General features: G+C 45.3%; 1 protein-coding gene across 3 annotated transcripts; it reads right to left on the bottom strand.

Annotated features, from left to right (window-relative positions):
* Positions 1-268: 268 nt before the first annotated feature.
* Positions 269-17,651, bottom strand: DDB2 (damage specific DNA binding protein 2). 3 transcript variants are annotated; one of them, XM_040068234.2, is made up of 11 exons: positions 13,690-13,747; positions 12,612-12,795; positions 9,696-9,826; positions 8,879-9,070; positions 6,214-6,380; positions 5,043-5,142; positions 3,492-3,669; positions 2,664-2,809; positions 2,269-2,433; positions 1,916-1,961; positions 269-1,479 (listed from the first exon to the last, which is right to left on the bottom strand). In XM_040068234.2, the coding sequence occupies exons 2-11, from the start codon at positions 12,781-12,783 to the stop codon at positions 1,385-1,387; spliced, it is 1,392 nt and encodes a 463-aa protein (XP_039924168.1). In that variant the 5' UTR covers positions 12,784-12,795; positions 13,690-13,747; the 3' UTR covers positions 269-1,384. The 3 variants fall into 3 exon arrangements, with proteins under 3 accessions (XP_039924168.1, XP_039924169.1, XP_058276822.1); XM_040068235.2 differs by lacking the exon at positions 6,214-6,380 and adding an exon at positions 8,023-8,168 and having other exon boundaries at positions 270-1,479; XM_058420839.1 differs by lacking the exon at positions 13,690-13,747 and adding an exon at positions 17,535-17,651 and having other exon boundaries at positions 306-1,479.
* Between the last annotated feature and the right edge of the window lie 74 nt (positions 17,652-17,725).

Raw genomic sequence — 17,725 nt, 5'->3', positions numbered from 1 at the left:
ATACCCACCAAAGGAATTCCCTGTTTCACAATCCCACACATCACACAGGGAGTTTTGACATAAACTGGTTTTGACTGCAGCAGCTATGCACAGATAGAGCTGATGATGCATCCTGTGCACCTTGGAGGGGTGCTGCAGACCAGAACTATGACTGGTACTTCTACCACGGTTGTACGTCTCATAGCCCTCCTGTAGAAAGGTCTCAATCTTCTCAGAACAAAAGCAGTTCAGCAGTATCCTCAAAGCAGCCACTCTATCAAAGAATTTTAGTTTAGTACAAAACTTTATTGATATTAATATTGCAAAACTATAAATGTGAATGTGGAGAATATGCACAGGCCTGGAGCCTATCCCATCCCATCAACCTCTGGGACAGCAGCAAGGCCCCAGGCAGCCTTGTAAACAAACTAGAAAAAGCAAAACTTAACTGTGTAACAACAGTCTTGAGATTTGGCTCTGAGCAGGGGTATTCAGAAGAAATCCCTCATTCCTGCTTTATAACACTCTTACCAAACATTCTGAAGCACATAGGTATGGGGGGAAAAAAATTACCTAATCATTGGCAAGAAACAGCATAGAACTCTGAAAACAGAAACTACAGAATCAGTAGGTGCCCAGCTCCATACTGTCCTTGCAATCAGTGACAGAGACCTCTGGCATCCTGTTCTTTGTGGTCCAGTTAAACAGCTGCAAGCAGAGAACAGGCTAAGCCTGATGTCTTAACAAACACATTTTCCAAGCTTGCATAAGGGAGAGCTTGGTGTGTTTTCTAGGATACTCAAGCTATCCATGACTTCACCCCTGTGAACGTTCCATCTTTTCAGGACGTCAATCCTGTCAGCAAATGGTTTCTCAACTTGGTTGGACTAGAACAGGCTGGGGACCCTGTCATGAGCTGCTCCACTGCAGACTACAGGAAATGGGAACCTCTGACAAGTGATGACAAACAGATATGGCAGGCTGAAAGCAGTAACTCCAGCAAGATCTAGGAGCATCTTGGAAGTTTTCCTAGTGCCTCAGAAAACGAGTAGCAATTGGAGGAACCAAATACTGACACAACTTCCTAGAAAGGGAGGCCAAGAGGATCAGGGAAGCAACTCGGATCCAGGAAGGAAGGACAAAGTCTAATTCCCTGCACGGCTTACACTGCCCATTGCCAACAACTGAGTTGGTACCCTGGGATTCAGAAAGGATCAAAATACTAAATCAGGTCTCTAGATCCATTTCTTTTCACTTCTTCCCTCCAGTTTAGAATTACTGCTTTTTGTTTTCATCTCCTCTGGCTCCCCAGACATTAACTTAGTTTTGAGTTTGCTTGTGCCAGGGTTTGCCTGCCTCTGCCCTCTATGTCTGGATGAACTCCAGCTTCCAATCCCCTGTTCTCTCACGGTTCAATCTCCTCATTTGTCATGGCTTTCAAAAGATGTTCATGCTTCTTGGCTGCCATCTCCTCCTGGTTCCAGATCAGAATATTAAAGCCTGAGAAGAAAAGTTAAATCCTGCGTATCAGAAACTCTGCATCGATCATAATACCTTAGGCTATGGCACTTAAATGCTAGAAATTCAAAAGACTTTTCCTAAGGTATTTCCAAAGTATAGAGGATGCAAAAATAGCTATTGTAGATGCTGTGTCCACAGATCTAACTAAGAAATATAAGTAATTCCTAGTCTCTTCTATCACAGGTCTAAGACCCAAATCTATAGCCAGCTAACTGAATCCCACACAGCCTGCAAGAAGCTGACTAAACTTGGCTCTGCAGCCTAGGAAATGTGATAAATTAAACAAAGGGAAACGGTACAGCCCTGCAGGAAAAGGCTTTCCCCCCTCCATTGTTTTTTTCTACTGCTTTGTGGATGGCATGGAATAACAAGCCAGCCCTTTTCTGGGCCTAGAACCCAAGTTCTCTTTACTTACCCATGCCAGAAGCCAGTGTGTCTCCCATAGGGTTAAATTTATTGAGCTGAAAATGAAAACACAGAGTCTGTAAGAGCATCACTGCTTATGTAAGTCATAAGAGCACCACAGGTTATATAACAGCAACAAACCATCTGGAAAAATCAGAGTTCCCTAAGAGTATCACAAAAACCCCACAAAGGACCAAGGCCTAGCCCTGCTTGAGTCAGCAGTTTTAGCTGGCAGCCATATCCCATGACAGCCTGAGTCTGTCACAAGTAAGCTGGATATGGTTCCAGTCCCTAAGCCGTGCCTCTTTCCCAGAGGCAGAGCAGCGTTGTTGACAGCCCTTTCAGCTGCAGCGCTCAACTCACCGAGATGATCCCCGACGCATTTGGATCGTAGAGCTGACACACCATCTCACCGGTGTTTCCATCGAACACATCCACGGTTCGCAGCTCGTTCAGCGTGTACCCGGGGAACTTGGGGTCTGGGTAGCGACCCACCACAATCAGGTCATAGCGAGGGTGCCACGTTGCCTGATCAGAGAACAGAGTCATGGAGAGCGTGGAGAAAGGGACACAATCCACACCACTGACATTGGGAGAAGCTCTTACTATATCCCACCCACAGGCTGAGGAACAGTGCTTCACTGGGAGCAGCAGCAGTGTAAATATCCACCCACCAATATAGCACCTTGACCAAATCAGACCATTTCTGATTTGCAGATGGCTGCTAGCACCAAACATGATGTTCCTCTTAGACTTACCTTAATAGGTGTGAGGTGCTGAAACTGCCTGTGTGGATGTGGAATCAGATGCTGTGGCTTGGTCCAGTCTGAAGACGAATAAACCCTGATTTCATTGTGCTGGTCTGTGCTCAGAAGCTTGGCACCATGTGTTGGGCTGAAGTAAGCTAGGAAAGTGAGACAATAAGGAAAACTAAAGATCACAACACAGTGACTGACAAGAAACATAGTGTCACGTTTCGCTGATTGAAAATCCATCCCTATTTCTTTAATTAGGATGTGAATATGGCTGTGTCCCAACAGATAAGACTTTGACAAGACAGACTACCTGTCTCAAACTCAAAACTCTTACAAAAAGTAAGCTGAAACCTACCATGCTGGGTTACCTAAGAAGAAATTTTTTTCTCATTTCAGAATCACAGGAGGAAACATTGCAAAGCAAGGAACTTGCTCGTTCAAATGGAAAGACAGCAGAATAATGAGATGGACACCTGCAGCTTGGACTCCCATCAACTGCTAAAGTTGCACCCAAGGAATAGAGGTTTGAGTTCCATTTTCTGCTCTTGTTAAAAGGATTGCCCCAATAAATTCAGTTTTCTAATCTCAGCCACTGCTGCTTTCAAACTCACTTCTAAGGTACAGTGTCAAAATTTGTATGGCAAGTCTTAAGAAGGTGCTGCAGCTGCCCTAGCCACCTCCCTGCCTCTGGCCACAGCTATTCCCAATAGCTTCCTTCCTTTAATTAGCATGCAACTTGGAATCTGAGTAAAACCTAACACTGCCACCACAATAAAAGCTGAGTCGAGTGGACTCTCTGCAGACATCTATGCAAAGAAATGCTTAACTCACCTGCATTGACAGGTTTCTCATGTGGAAGCAGATGAAGAAAGTTCGTTTTGTTTTTGATATTTCTGAGGTCCCAGATTTTGACTGTCTGATCCACAGATGCTGTGGCAAACATCCACTCACATCGGGAGTTAAACTCTACATGAGTCACTTTCTTCTTGTGCAATTTCAGCTTCCAGATCTGCAGCAAACAGAAAATAATGTAAAAAAATAATCAAGATCTGGAGTAAAAAAAAAATAAATTATAATCTCCTAGTGCCGAGTAAAGAGGTCTCACATTTAATGAGTAAAAAAACTTCTAAAATACACCAAGAGTGTATTCACTGGAAACAAGAAATTAAAAGAATGACCTTGGGAAGTAACTATTTCATTCTAGAAAAACTCTGATCTGTCAATTTATTACAGCTATGAGAAAAGAAAGCACAACCCCTGGCCTTCATGGAGAGAAGTATTAGTGCCACTGCACAAAGCAAGATCATATCTCGAAGACTTTAAGCAGTACCAGCCTTTCACTTGTAGAAAGATTTAAACAAACTGGAACACGTAGAGAAAATCTACTGCCAAGATAAAAAGAAGGAAGGAACTGCTTTGTGTGGAAAACCAAAAAACCTTTCTTTAAGTAAAAAAGGTGAGAGGAGATATAACTGGCTTCTAGAAACACGTGAGCAAAGAGACATGAGGGTAGGACAAATATCTCAATTAACTACAACAACAAATAAACACAAAGCAGCCATGAATAAATTTCTATAAAAGCCAGAAGGTTATCTCTAATCTAAAGGCTGAAGCTGGCCATCCTCCCTAGAATAACAGATACCTCCCAACTGCAGAAAAGACTGTCACATTCTTTCAGAGGGGACAAAAAGTGAGTCAGCAACTAACACTGAATAAGACAAGTTACCTGGAGCACTCCTGATTCTGCCCACTGCTTTACACAGCTGCCTCTGGCCACAGCTCATTGGGTAGCAAACTTTTACAGATATTACCCTTACGTGAAGGAGAGAGGGCAGTGCCACTGTGACAGTACAGCAGGCTCTTGAAGCAGGGTCCACTCCAACTATTCTCTCCTCTTTCGCTACTACTCCAGACTCAAAGTCTGCCTCTGCCTGCCCTCTCGTGTCCAAGAGCAGGAGTGCAATTTCCATCCCAATATTCACTGCTCCGTGCCTACCCCCAGGTCAGTGAAGGCTGTACAGCAACGCAGTGCCTCCTAAATGACTCCCATCAGGGCACTAAGTTTCTGGAAGTGTGAAAGTTGTTGGCAGAGGGTGCTCACATCTTCAGGTTACCCTATAATTAATTACTCTGGCTAGTAGCAAATACTCTTAAGGAAGGGGTAGCACATGACAGGTTTAGAAATTATTACCATTACACTCAACAATGTAAAATGTCTACTGGGTGGCAGAAGTGGAGTGTTTCTCACCACCCAGACAATAAGTGAGCTCATCTCCTGAGCTGCAAGCCACTTGCTACTCTTTCCAGGGTCCCTGTAGAGTAGGAAAGCACATGAGCCATGAAGATTCCTGCAGAGGAGATGCTGCATGGAGCCATACAAACCTCTTCACCAGAAGTGCTGAGCAGGACCACATTGCCCACATTATCACCTGTCACCACGGCACGGCAGCTTGCAGAAACGTCCACACTGCAGTACCAGCAACTAGAGGGAAAGACACAAATCAGTGCTGTTTCTAGAGAAAAGTGAAGGCAGTGGAGTTCTGGTTCACATCTCCTCCCTGACAAGGGAGACTGCAACAGACTGCAATCTCCTGCCTGAGTGGTGTGGGCCTGAGTATCAGGAAGAAGGACAGCTTATCAACAATGTTTTCTGTTGGTGACTGACTGTGAAACAACTTCAAAGTAATTTTGAAGTGCTTATTAGGTGTAGTGTAACACATTGCAACAGTGGAACATAATTGAGGCTGAAGAACCACTTGGTGCCTGCACATGAAAATACCTTGGGAAAGATCAGAACATCCTTGGGACTTTGACAAATGTGGAGAAACAGCTTTAAAATTACATTTCCACAAAACACTGAAGCAGCAGCAAAGACAGAAGCTTTGGACTGAAAAGTTGCACATCAAACTATCTCAACTTCATGCTCGAGGAAACAAAACTGAATAGAAACTTATCTGATAAAGACATACGTCTTTCTGCCAGCTCTCCCAGGAGAAGGACAGTGAGAGTAAAGCTGGGGTCCTTCGGGAACTTGTTGCAAAAGCTTCACTTGCAAGATAAATTATTCTAAGAATTCAAGGCCACGGAAAATCAACCTAGTGAGCCTGAAGTCTACAAAAGGGCCACAGGGTAAACTCAATAAACTGAAACTCAAATTGTGCAGGAATGTTGTGTGGCTTTTCTTATGCTACCTGAGCTGGATTCCACTGACAAAACAGACTACTGACAACAATGAAGAGAAGGAAGTTACCCTGCTCTTCTCACCTCACACTTTCTGGTGATGCCATTTCCTATCTTGCAGATATGGAAAAGCTGTCAGTCTCTGCAAGACAGGAGATGGCATCACCAGAAAGTAACGTGGGAAGATGTGGGCAGCACGCTCAGCTAATGTAAAAGCCTAAGTGCCCTGTGACTGCCTAGCAACCAGGACTCTGTCTCCAAGCTCCCCCATGAGACCAATTCAAACCAAGAGTCTCCTGACACTGGCAGAGATAAGCAACACAGCATTAACCCCGAGGAACAGAGAATTAACCTTGCAGTGCCCTCTTCTCACCAAACATTATGATGCTCGTGGCCACAGTCCAGGGCACGAGAGATCACCTGCACCGTTCTGCCCTCAAGATCCTGCAGACTTAGGGTGCCATCACCTGATGCCACATAAAGCTTCTCTGCCTCATAAGGACTGAACTTGATGTCTCCGAGAGAATCTCCTGGCCCTTTCTGAAATACACACAAAGCCAAGAGACATCAAGGTTAGAGTGAAAGTGAAAATCTTAAGCCAACAGTCACCTCCTGGTACACACAGTCAGTTTCTCTAGGTACAAGCACTGCTTTCTGGCAGAGCACATACACAAGAACTCTTTTTTTCTAACCTGTTTCACATCCAAGCACATAAATTCTGATCCTTCAAACTTTGGGATGCAGACCGCATTAGCAGGAAGCACTGCTGCTTCTGTTCTGGAGGTAGGACTAATCTGCAGTGAACCACCTGGCTCAGACCATGCTTAGGAGATCACAAACAACACCAGCACCATTCCATGCATAAACCACATAAAACCGCCTGATAGCCCAGTACCAAGCTTTTCTTACAGACTACACTGAGTAGCTCCCTACAGGCTGCTTCCAGTGCTGTATCTGGTCTTTCTCAAGGTACCAACAAGCAGGAAAAGCCAAGTGCAAATCTTACTGCTAACCCCATGGCACAGGAATCTTATATTCTTTGTTATGTTGTATTGTTATTGTTCTGTTGTTTTCCTCCAGCTTGTCTACTGAGGAAAAGTGGAAACCTACACAAAGACAGGAAAAAAGAAAGCTAGCTGGGAGTCCCCAAACTCTCTGGTACTCAAGTACACTCCAACTGCTGCTCACAGAACAACTACGTAGTAAAGTCTCACTGTAAATACCATGTTTCAGGAGGCCAATGAAGATAAAAAAGGCCGGCACATAGAGCCTGCCTGTCCACACAGCAGTAGGAGGATAGTATGCCCTTTCAAATCCAGGCATCACTGTTGTGACAGGCATCCCACTGGGATACAAGATCCTCATGTCTCAGGACCCAGTTTATCTCTCCTTGCTCACCCCACCAGTCATCCCAGCATGACTTGGGTTCACCTTCTGCCCTATGTTGCAGGTGAACAGCCAAATTAAAAAGTCACCATGAAAGCTGCACGCAGAAAGAATTAGGTGGGGGAAAGTAAAGTGAAGGCTAACTCAAATTCTCTCACATTCAAGCACAGAACTCAAGTAACTAACTGAAGAGCTCAGGCTTCTTCATGAGTCCACAGGAAAACAACAGTCTTGAGAAGATAATTCTGAGAGCTGCTTCTAGCAATTCATCTCCTCTTTTCGCTCACTACTGAAGGAACCCAGACTCTTAATTTTGCTATTTTAGGTAAGTACCAGAAGCTCAGTGGGATGAATTAGCATTACCCTAATGGCAGGCACTGCTTAAAGTCTGGCATTTGTGGAGAAGCATGGAGAGAACTATGAATTGTCCTGTAAAAGCCATCTGACAACAAGCAGCACTGCTAGCAGGTGAAGAGGTTAGAAGGTCCCCAGGGCACAGAGTTTTGTGGTGTGTTAAGAACAGACAACTAAGGAAATCCACTGGATCCCCATTCACTCATGTACAAAAGGAAGAGTCCCTCCCCATCAGTGAAAAGACCCTTCCTACCCACTACCCCATTTCAAGGAGAAATAAAAAGAATGAGCCTCCCTGAAATTCAGAGGATAAAGGACATGGGAAAGAGGAAGTCCAGCTCTCACATATTAGAGACAAACATATCTCTCTCTGTTTCTCTTGCTCTCTGTAGTGCTTCTGCCAGCAGGACACAGAGGCCCAAAGCATTACTGTAATTCTTACTCCCAGTCCTCGGTGCTGGTGAAGACCCGGACAGTATGGCCATTAAAATCCTGCAGGGTGGTAGTGCCGGCAACTGACGCAGTGTACAGCTGACTAGGGTTAAAAGGGTTAAACTTCATTGCTGTGATGGCCCCTCCAGCTCCCATCTACAAGGAAGGGGATGAACAAAAGAAAATTCCACTGAGTGACGGGGAAGGAGAAAAGTGTGTTCTCTAAGTCTGCAGGCACTGCTATGTTCTTAACAGTAACAGTGAAACACACCACAGTCCTCTAAGCAGGAAAGACAACCGTGTCTCCTGCATGACAACTAAACCAGGAGCTGCCCTCCTGGGGGACAAAGCTGCAATTCCTTCAGTCCCCAGGCAAGGTACTCCCTTGCTGTCTGGCACCACACTATTTACAAAAAGAATGAGGTGACTCTGGAATTTCTGGAGGATAGACCTCCCAATGTGTACCTATCTTAACTTAGAAAGGTGAAAAAAATTACAAAGTCTTTGAACCCCTGTTGGAATGGAAATGGCTGAATCCAGCAATAGGGGGTATGCCAGCTGTACAAACCATTCATGCCACCTCGAAGACAACTGTTTTGCCAGTTGCTGTATTATTTTTCCACTGGGCACACACCAAGTGCAGCTTCATTATGCACTTAATTACCATGCCTCAGTTCTCCCCAGTGTGCTAGAAGAGTGTGGGACTTGGGAACAGATAGGCTGATACATCTCAGTCCTACCCATTACTGGCTGCTCTGAAACTGAGACCCTCATGTGCTTCTCAGAACAGACCTCCATTTTTATCTGCAGTACTTCATAGCACCCTGGTTTTCCCTCCCACCCATTCCTCACATACAGAGGCTTACCCCCTTTATGAAGCAGGTTTTAGCAAGTACTTCACAGTCCCAAAGGATGATGTCTCCACCTTTGGATCCGACAGCTAGCGTACTGGGGTGTGTTGGGTGCCATTCCAGACACGTCACTCTCCTGTCAAAGGGACTTGCTCTTCGAAAGAGGCAGTATGAGGAAAGAGAACGCAGAAAAGCCAGCTCCAATCTCTGTTAAAAAGGTAAAAGGAATTATGACTTTTGCAAGCATCCCTGAAATTCTCTGAATGAGGAATGCTAATAATTTCGATTTGTCATTAATGTTAGTATGTTCACACAAAATTCTTAACAACAAAGCTTGCCCAGGTGCTTCCCACCTACGGATGTTACAGAAAGAATTAATTTTCAAATGAAAGGCATTCGGCTCTGCAAACACTAAAACATTATGGACTTGATGGCTATGTCTGTGAAGAGGAAAAAAATCAACACTTAACCTGACAAGACTCGCAAAGTAGAGTGGATACAAGAACAGTATCACAAAACAGTCAGATCAGCATGCAAAAGTATCACTGTGCAATAACTCAACTGGGAGAGTGGGCAAGTTTAAATATGATTCAAGGAAGTACAGAATTAACAGAGGATAAAAATTGGTAGGGCTGGGTCAACAAAAAGGGAAAGCTATCTCAGGTTTTGCATTTTACAGGATTAAGAAACATAAGGGTGCACCAGACTTGGAACCACAAACTGTGTATCTGGGGAACTTTTTAGGCTCCTAAAAGTTCCTCTGCTTGTGTTGAAGATCTTTTTATGTAGGGAGCTGAGATGTCCAACAGGTCCTGAAAGAGACACTCCTCACCTGCCTGAGCTGTGCCTGAATGGAACCTCCCAGCATTTTCTGGTAGACATAATGAACGATGCTGCATCGCCGCTCCAGCTGAGAGGAAAGGGCTCTCTTCTTTCTCATCACAAACCCACCTCCACTGCAACCTGCCAGTGAGGAAAAGAGTAAAACTTACTGATCAGCAACACCTGCCATGCTCACTCACTAAACAATATAGGAAGACATCTGCATTTGCTGCTACATCCATTAAAAGCTTCAGCCACAAGATAAAAACCTCTAAATAATTCTTACACATCTAAGGTGCAACAGCTTCTGCAAATATGGAGTACAGTGCATCCCATAGCCCACTAGAGTTTTGTGTATGATTCCTCTTGTTAAACCTTCCTTCTCTTTCCCGAAGATTTATCAAAGACAAAAGGAAAGGACTAAAGCAATGCCACAGGTGGGTGGTGTACCTCTTGGACAGCATACAATTTGAATGTTTTATATCCAAAGCCCCAGCAACTTGGAATTATGCCATAGGAGGTGGCAAGCCCCTGCATACAGCAAAAGAAGTGTCATGTGTGTCATCAGCAGGAACATCTGAAAATTTCCCAAGTATGGCAACATGAGGTCCACAGAGTTCCTGAAATGCCTGCTGTGAATCAGAACTTTCTGTCTGCTCACGCTGTAGCCCATACAGTCTGCTTACAGCGCTGCGAGTTTTGGTTTTGATAATAGACTTGCTGACTTCTCACTGCCTGAAAACCTTTCTGTTCAGAGTGATTTTTGCTGAGAGCACAGCTTGTTTCTACATTTTGTTCATGTTCCAATTTTTTATCTTCAGGAACCTTTACGTAAAAACTAGATCTGTTCAGTCCCATGTCTGTGATCTAATCACCCCCACACCAGTGGTCTGCAACACCCCAGGGGATCTAAAGGTCACATGCATTTCTTAAGAAACACAAATGTTATTTTCATTTCCGGACACTTACTAAAAAAAAAAACAAACACACTACAGAAGACTGAAAATACATGGATCATCCTATATGATTAGAACCTAAATTAAATCTTTCTTTAATGCAACGATGGAGAAAAGCAGTTTTTGTTCACATGCCAACACAGTAAGAACACTTGTCACACCTGCTGAAATAGGTACAAAAGTATTTCTATTCTAATTCCTTTTTTTTGCTGAAGAATTGGTACCCACAAGTTCTTCTTCAGAGGTGACAGAAATTGAGGTATTTTTTTCAGATTTCACTTTACAATGATGGACAATTTATTAAGAAATAAAGCTTCAAGCCTTTTTAGAATCAGCTGAAAGAAACCTTCTAAAAAGGTGGTTTAATTGTAAGAAACGGAAACTGTCCTATATTGATCAGGAGAAAAAATAATCCAAACACATACAAACTGGAACACAGAATGTAAAAGTACTCTTTTATACTTCTCAAATACTAAGGTCTTCATCTTTTTAAGAAAGGGTTAATGGAAAAAAATGATTAGCCTCATTTTCCTGAAGTATCTTACAGGAATGGCAGATGCTTACCAAATACAAAAATCAGGTCATGAAGTTACAATAAAATCACGTAGCTAAATTAACTACAGAAGATGTTTTAACTATCTACAATTATAGATAGAATTCCTTTCAAACAGAGCATTTTGCCTCCAGAGTCACTGTTCACCCTGCTAACTCCTCCAAGTTTGGACTTACAGTGGAAATATGCAGAATCAAAGAACTCCTGTATCTGACTTTTGAAAAACACTTCAGTAATTTCTGGATCCTTAAGCCAGATCCTTAAGTAAAATTGTACAGAAAACACATAGTATCTCCACACAAGGCAGTAACCCTAGTGATCTCCTAAACCACGGATAGAATTAAAGAAATTAAAGAATTAAAATCTGTGAAAAGGAGGCTGAGAGGAGACCATATTGCTCTCTACAACCATCTGAAAGGAGGCTGTAGGGAGAGGAGAGTTGGTCTCTTCTCCCAAGTAACAAGTGATAGGAAGGAGGAAAGGGTCTCCAGTTGCACCAGGAGAGGTTTAGGTTGGCTATCGTGAAAAATTTCTTCACTGAAAGAGTTGTCAACCATTGGAACAGGCTGCCCAGGGAAGCAGACGAGTCCCCATTCCAAAGATACTTAAAAGATGTGTAGATGTGGCACTTAAGGACATGGTTTAGTGGTGGATTTGGCAGTGCAGGGTTAACAGTTGGATTCTACGATCTTAAAGGTCTTTCTGAACCTAAATGATTCTATGAAGTTGCTGTAGGCAAAGTCTAGACAACTCCCTTGATAATGCAAAGCATTAAACTTTCCAGTATATTAGAAATTAATCACAACTCCACATTACATCAGAAATCTTTGAGATTTTTTTAACATAAGTTAGACACAAAAGGAAAAAAATGCACATGAGGAGAAGTAATAAGAGGAAATTCTGTCCATTCTAATCTGAACAGAGGTATAAAGTATTCCTAACTACTGCAGCAAAAATTAGAATAGGGAAAGAATGGGGTCCAAATATCAGTTCAGACTGGATGCTGTAGGACACCAACCTTAAAACTAACAACTACATTTGTAATTGCATGAGAGTAAGAATGGATTACCGAGACTGGTCTGTCCTACGCTAAAGCAGAGATCTGGTAATACAGGAATTCCACAAAACTTAACCACCCTCAAATGAGCTGCAACAACATCTTCAGTGCTTCAGGCTTTTACCAAGTGGTACAGAGTCTCAAAACTTAAACATTCACACATGCACACACAGTCACTAGACAAAAACTTGGAGGATGTACTACCCCAGCACAAGTCTGCCTATTACTTCAACATCTAACCCCACCTGAACACTCATGTCTGAACATGCTTCTTGGCATTCTCCCTCTTCAACCAGTCAATGCCTGTCATTTGCAGTAAATCTGGTAGGGAGAAAGAGTAAGAATCTGAGGAAATGTTACCGATTTTCCCTGAGAGTTTAGATGCTTTTCTAACAAACAATTTCTTTTCTTGTTTCTCATTCCCTCGTTCTCCATAATCCCGTTTCCTCTTCCCAGCTGATTTTGCCTCTTCTGGCCAATGTTGACATGCCCTCTCACGCTTCTTGTCCTTTGACTGGTTCACTGGAGCCATTCTGTCCAATCACTAAAAGCAAACAAATCATGGAAGGTAAGACTGTCATACACTTAACCAGAGGACAGAGTGAAAAACTAGAATGGAACAAATCCCAGTTAGTCTGGAGGCAGTGATTAGACCTGTATCCTCTTTCATTGGGATGACACTAACTTTTTGTTGTTCTCTACTGAAGAGAGGAACAGGTTCAATAAAATCTTCCTTGCTCACACATGAAAATTAACATATCCTAAAGCACTAGAATATGTTTGGACAGATGTGCTTTCCCACAGTTTAAGCCTGAAACCCAAAGACTTGCATAAAATAAGTCTATGAAACCACATAATACCCTAACTGTTTTTCCAGTAGGTCACACCGAGCTCTTTAGATTCAGCTAAGTGAAAGGTCACAGTTTTTATGACAATGGCCAGGGCTGACTGGCCTCGCAACAAATGGGCTCAGAAGGCATTTCCTGCATAACGACCACTTTTCCTCACAACCACCGCCCGGTATTTGGATTGGGCTCCTGCACCGCCTGGCAACCACACCGGAACCGCTCTTCTGGCGGCGGTGGGATTCAGCCACTCGCGTCCCGTGTTATGCCGGCCACAACGCCACCAGGCCCCTGAGGAAAAGCACGGGCCTCCCGCGGCCTTCTCTGCAGCCAGCGGGCCGTGCGCCAAACGCCGTCCGCAGCCGCAGCTCCTTCCCGCAGAGCATCCCTAGACTGAGCCCGTGCCCGCGTTGAGCTTACTTAGAATTCCTGACCGGCCGTCGCGGCTATCTGCCCCGTTAAATACAGCCGGGCGGGCAGCGCGCAGGCCCCTGCCCAGGCGGCGCCCCCCCTTGCGGCGCCCCCGGGCCTGGCGCGGGCCGGCCCGCAGCCCCCGGCGCGGCGCCCCCGCGGAGCGACCACCCCGCTCTCACCTGCGCTGCCGCGGCCCCGGCCCTCCCGCCGCCGCCGCGGCCGCCACTGGCCCCTCCCCCGCGGTTTCATAACCGGGGCGGGAACGGGGGGCAGCGGCTTCGGCCCGGCCCCCGGAGCGGCGCCGAGTTCGCCGGCCGTGGCGGGCCCCGCCGCCCTTCGCCGCAGAGGGGCAGCGGCATCGACAGGAGGAGGCTGGGCAGGGCGCAGGGTGCTTGCCTGGCCCTAGCCCCTGCCCGCCTCCAACGCCCCTACCCCTGCCGGCCTCCCCGGCCATCAGCGTGAGCAGCCTCCGGCTCCCCGGCAGCGAGAGGCGGCTGCGAGCGCCACGCTGGCCTGAAAGGCGCGATCCGTCTTTGTCTGCCTTGTTGTTTACTTGGTGTAGCACGTAAAATCATACGCCCCTCATTAGTTTCTAGAGCATCAAATTGGCCTATTTCGTAAGGGCCCCAAACACAGCAATCAAAAACAACAACAACAACAACAAATTCAAAACACCATTTCCACAAGAAAATGCACCTGGTGGTGTAACACAACAACAACAGCATCAAGACCATCAAAAGGGGTTTCAAAAGCTGATAACAAAGTGTCGAGAGCAGCTCAGAGAGTACCAGATCCTACATGACGAAGCTGATAAGAATGAGGAAGGAAGAGCTCTACCACCACAGAGGGAGGTACCAGCGCTTCCCCCCGCACCTGCAAAGGAGGCTGCTGTCTGCCGGCCATGTTGCGAGGGAAACCTTTTCCCTCATCTCTGGAGCATTAAGGTCCCCGGCTTCAGACCTGCCAGTAACTATGCTGAGTAATTAGGGTACAGTCATCCACACAGGTAGCTATGAACACCGGTTCTAAAATAACTGTACATAGCCATGGCTTCTGTAGGGTTCGGGTGCCACTATTTTTTGCGCTATAACTACAGTTACCTATGGATTTTCTCCCATACTAGAAAATGCAGAGAAAAACTTCCCAGAAAAACAACAAATACTCAGTCTCTATGCTTTTTCCCTGAACAGTAACAAAGTTGTATTAATTGCTGTATCAGAATGCCATACACAAAAAATATAATAAGGAATACAATTTGGTTTTTGACATATACATCAACCCAATTAGCAAGTCCTAAAATCTCATCAGGCACTTTTGTAATGCACAGCATTTGTCTTAGAACTGTACCCACTAGCAAAAAAACCCCAGTGTAACCTACACATTTCCATCTTGGAGCTATCACAGTCAGCATTTTTTTAGAAATGGAATGGAATAGAAAAGAGTAGAAAATAATATTTCCTATGGAAGGGACCTACAATGAGCATCTAGTCCAGCTGCCTGACCAGTTCAGGGCTGACCTAGGTAAAGCCTGGTGTTAAGGGCATTGTCCAAATGTCTCTTAAAAACTGACAGCTTGGGGCATTGGCCAGCTCTCTGGGACGATTATTCCAGTGTTTGTCTGCCTGTAAAGAAATGCTTCCTAATGTCCAGTCTAAGCCTTCCCTCGTGCAGCTTCAAACCATTCCCATGCATCCTATAACTGGATCTCAGGAGAAGAGATCAGCACCTCCCTCTCCACTTCCCCTTCTCAAGAAGCTGTAGGGAGCCATGAGGTCACCCCTCAGCCTGCTTTTCTCCAGCCTAGACAAGCCAAACTCTGGACACAGTCGAGGACTTCAACATCATTCTTAAATTTTGAATTCCAGAACTGCAGACAGTACTCAAGATGAGGCCACATGCAAAATAGAGTGTTTGTGTCAATGACTAACACAGTTTGATTTCTCTCTAGAGAATCACGAGATATTTTTGTAATTATTATCCACTAAGGCAAGAACAGCAGACAGTACACAATTCATGCACAGAAAGAATGCCAGTGGCCTGATGTCCCACAGCCCAGTGTCTGGATGGTACTCTGAGCAAGCAAGAGAAAGACTAATTTGAGAAAATATTCTTTCATGTATTTACAGTCTCACACTCTTCAAACTGCAGTATGCAACAAGGTCAGAGAAACAGAATTCTGCATGGACAGGATATTAGGCTTATTTTTTATGACGCCTTTTCTCAGGTGTACAACTGTGTTGAGGCTCTGCCTCAGTTATGGGACATGGCTCTCTCTCCCTCAGAATCAAGTGGTCTTGTCACTGGGTCTGGTAAAGCTATATTGTAACTAAAATGAGCTTCATGGTATTAGTAATATCATTAGGTGTTCTGCCTCCTTGTTGCCAGGATTTTTTGTCCAAAGCATGAATATTTTTAGCTACTTTAGTCTCTTTACTGATGTGTATCCATTAGAGAAACTAGAGTTTGCCATGCATATGAAAACAACCCTATATTCCATGAAAAATGAAAACAAAATATAAAGCCTTAGAGAAGAAGGAGTAAATATCATGCTATCTGACCTCCTTCTGTCCCATGACCATTGCTAAGCTGCCCATACCAGGAAAACGAACAAAAAGATCACTATCATTATGATCTCTTTTAGCCCAGCACCCTGTCTTCCCCAGGCCTTGGAAGACAGCATTGCAGCAGCCGTGCTATTTAGTAGTCTCACCTTGCAATCAGTACTGGCGGTGGCCAGGTTCCACGTGCACAGCATCTGTCTTAGACACTCTATCTGAGATGCACATGGGATCTCGATATAGAAATCAGCATGAGAACATAACACGGCAAACACTGTTAATGGATGACAGGTGTTTGCTTTTTCTGATCCTCAATAATGTACCTTTTAATTTGATAATGGAAATCAAAAACTCAGAACTTAATTGAATTAGGGAATATCTAAGCCACAGAGTTGGGTTCAGTTTTGTTTTAGTAAAAGATGAAGTTGCTGCATATACACTCAACCATAGTTAACTTTGAGGACAAGATAAGCATCTTTCCTCACATTTTAAAAAGATGCTTATGGTGACACCATAGGCGATGACCTGTCATGGGTGTCCACCTTCCAGGGACCCTATACTGGTAAAAGTGAAGAGAGAATTGGTCTCAGAAGAAATACGTGGAATGGTTTTTAATGTCCATTTTCTAACACAGCATTTCACTGTATGTGAAGGGCATCAGCACAGTTTTTTTCAGGCTCTGATGAAATCTAGGGCACTTGTAAAGAAAGGGAAAACACCCAAGTACTGCTCCAGAGAACTGGAATATTTATGGCATGCTCTTTCCTCTCTTCGTTCTGCAAGGCTCTCAGTCTTTCCTTTTTCCACCAATGGAATAAACATCACTGCAAACCCACAACTGCTCCTTGGAATTGTGTCCCAAGTCACTTGAAAGCAGTCAAGAGGAGGCAGGCCAGCAAGGTCTCCTATGCTCCTTGTACAAGCCCTGCCCCAGGGGAATTTGCACTCCGGGGCCTGGCGTTACAAAAGGAAACGCTGGCAGCCAAACTCCCTGGCATTTAGAAAACAGCTGGTGTCACTTGAAAGGCTCGGAGGACTTAAAGATGATGTCCGAATTACTCAGCCCGAGGTTTCCAGAGGATAGGAAACGTGACTGAAAACAGTTAGCAGGATCGGGCTGAAAGAGAAAGACGGATGCCAAGGCGAACAGAGGTGATGCCACCCTCTAAGCCCAGGGAGTGTGACCCACGCCACTTTCACAAAGCGAGACCACAGCACTTCACTTGGGTGGGAGCCGGCCTTGGGGAACCTCCTGCTCCAACACACCAGGGCGGCCCCGGGCCCTGAAGGTCAGCCGGCCGGCACAGCGCACAGATGAACGAACTCAGGGACAGGAGCCGAATTCAGGGACAGGAGCCGAATTCAGGGCTGGGCCAAGCGGGCAGCTCCTCCCAGGGCTGCCTCCCTCCCGCCCCCACCGCGAGGGGGATCCCGGCCAGGCAGACTTCCCTCAGTCCCCTCCTCACCCCACGGCTCCAGGCGCTCCCCAAGGTGGAGGTGGGGGACGACGACGGGAGCGAGCGCTGCCCACCCGGCAGCCTCCGCCGACCCCACCTGCCTGGGCAGAGCCCGCTCCCGTTAATTGGATCAAGGACCGGGCGGCGGGGGCGGGGAGGCGGGAGCCGCGCCGAAGCTGCCCCGCCGCTGCCATCGGAGC

The sequence above is a fragment of the Hirundo rustica genome, chromosome 6 (genome assembly GCF_015227805.2).
Source record: "Hirundo rustica isolate bHirRus1 chromosome 6, bHirRus1.pri.v3, whole genome shotgun sequence".
NCBI classification, from domain to species: domain Eukaryota; kingdom Metazoa; phylum Chordata; class Aves; order Passeriformes; family Hirundinidae; genus Hirundo; species Hirundo rustica.
Note: the sequence above shows the minus strand (reverse complement) of the source record. Positions and strands in the feature narration are given on the sequence as shown.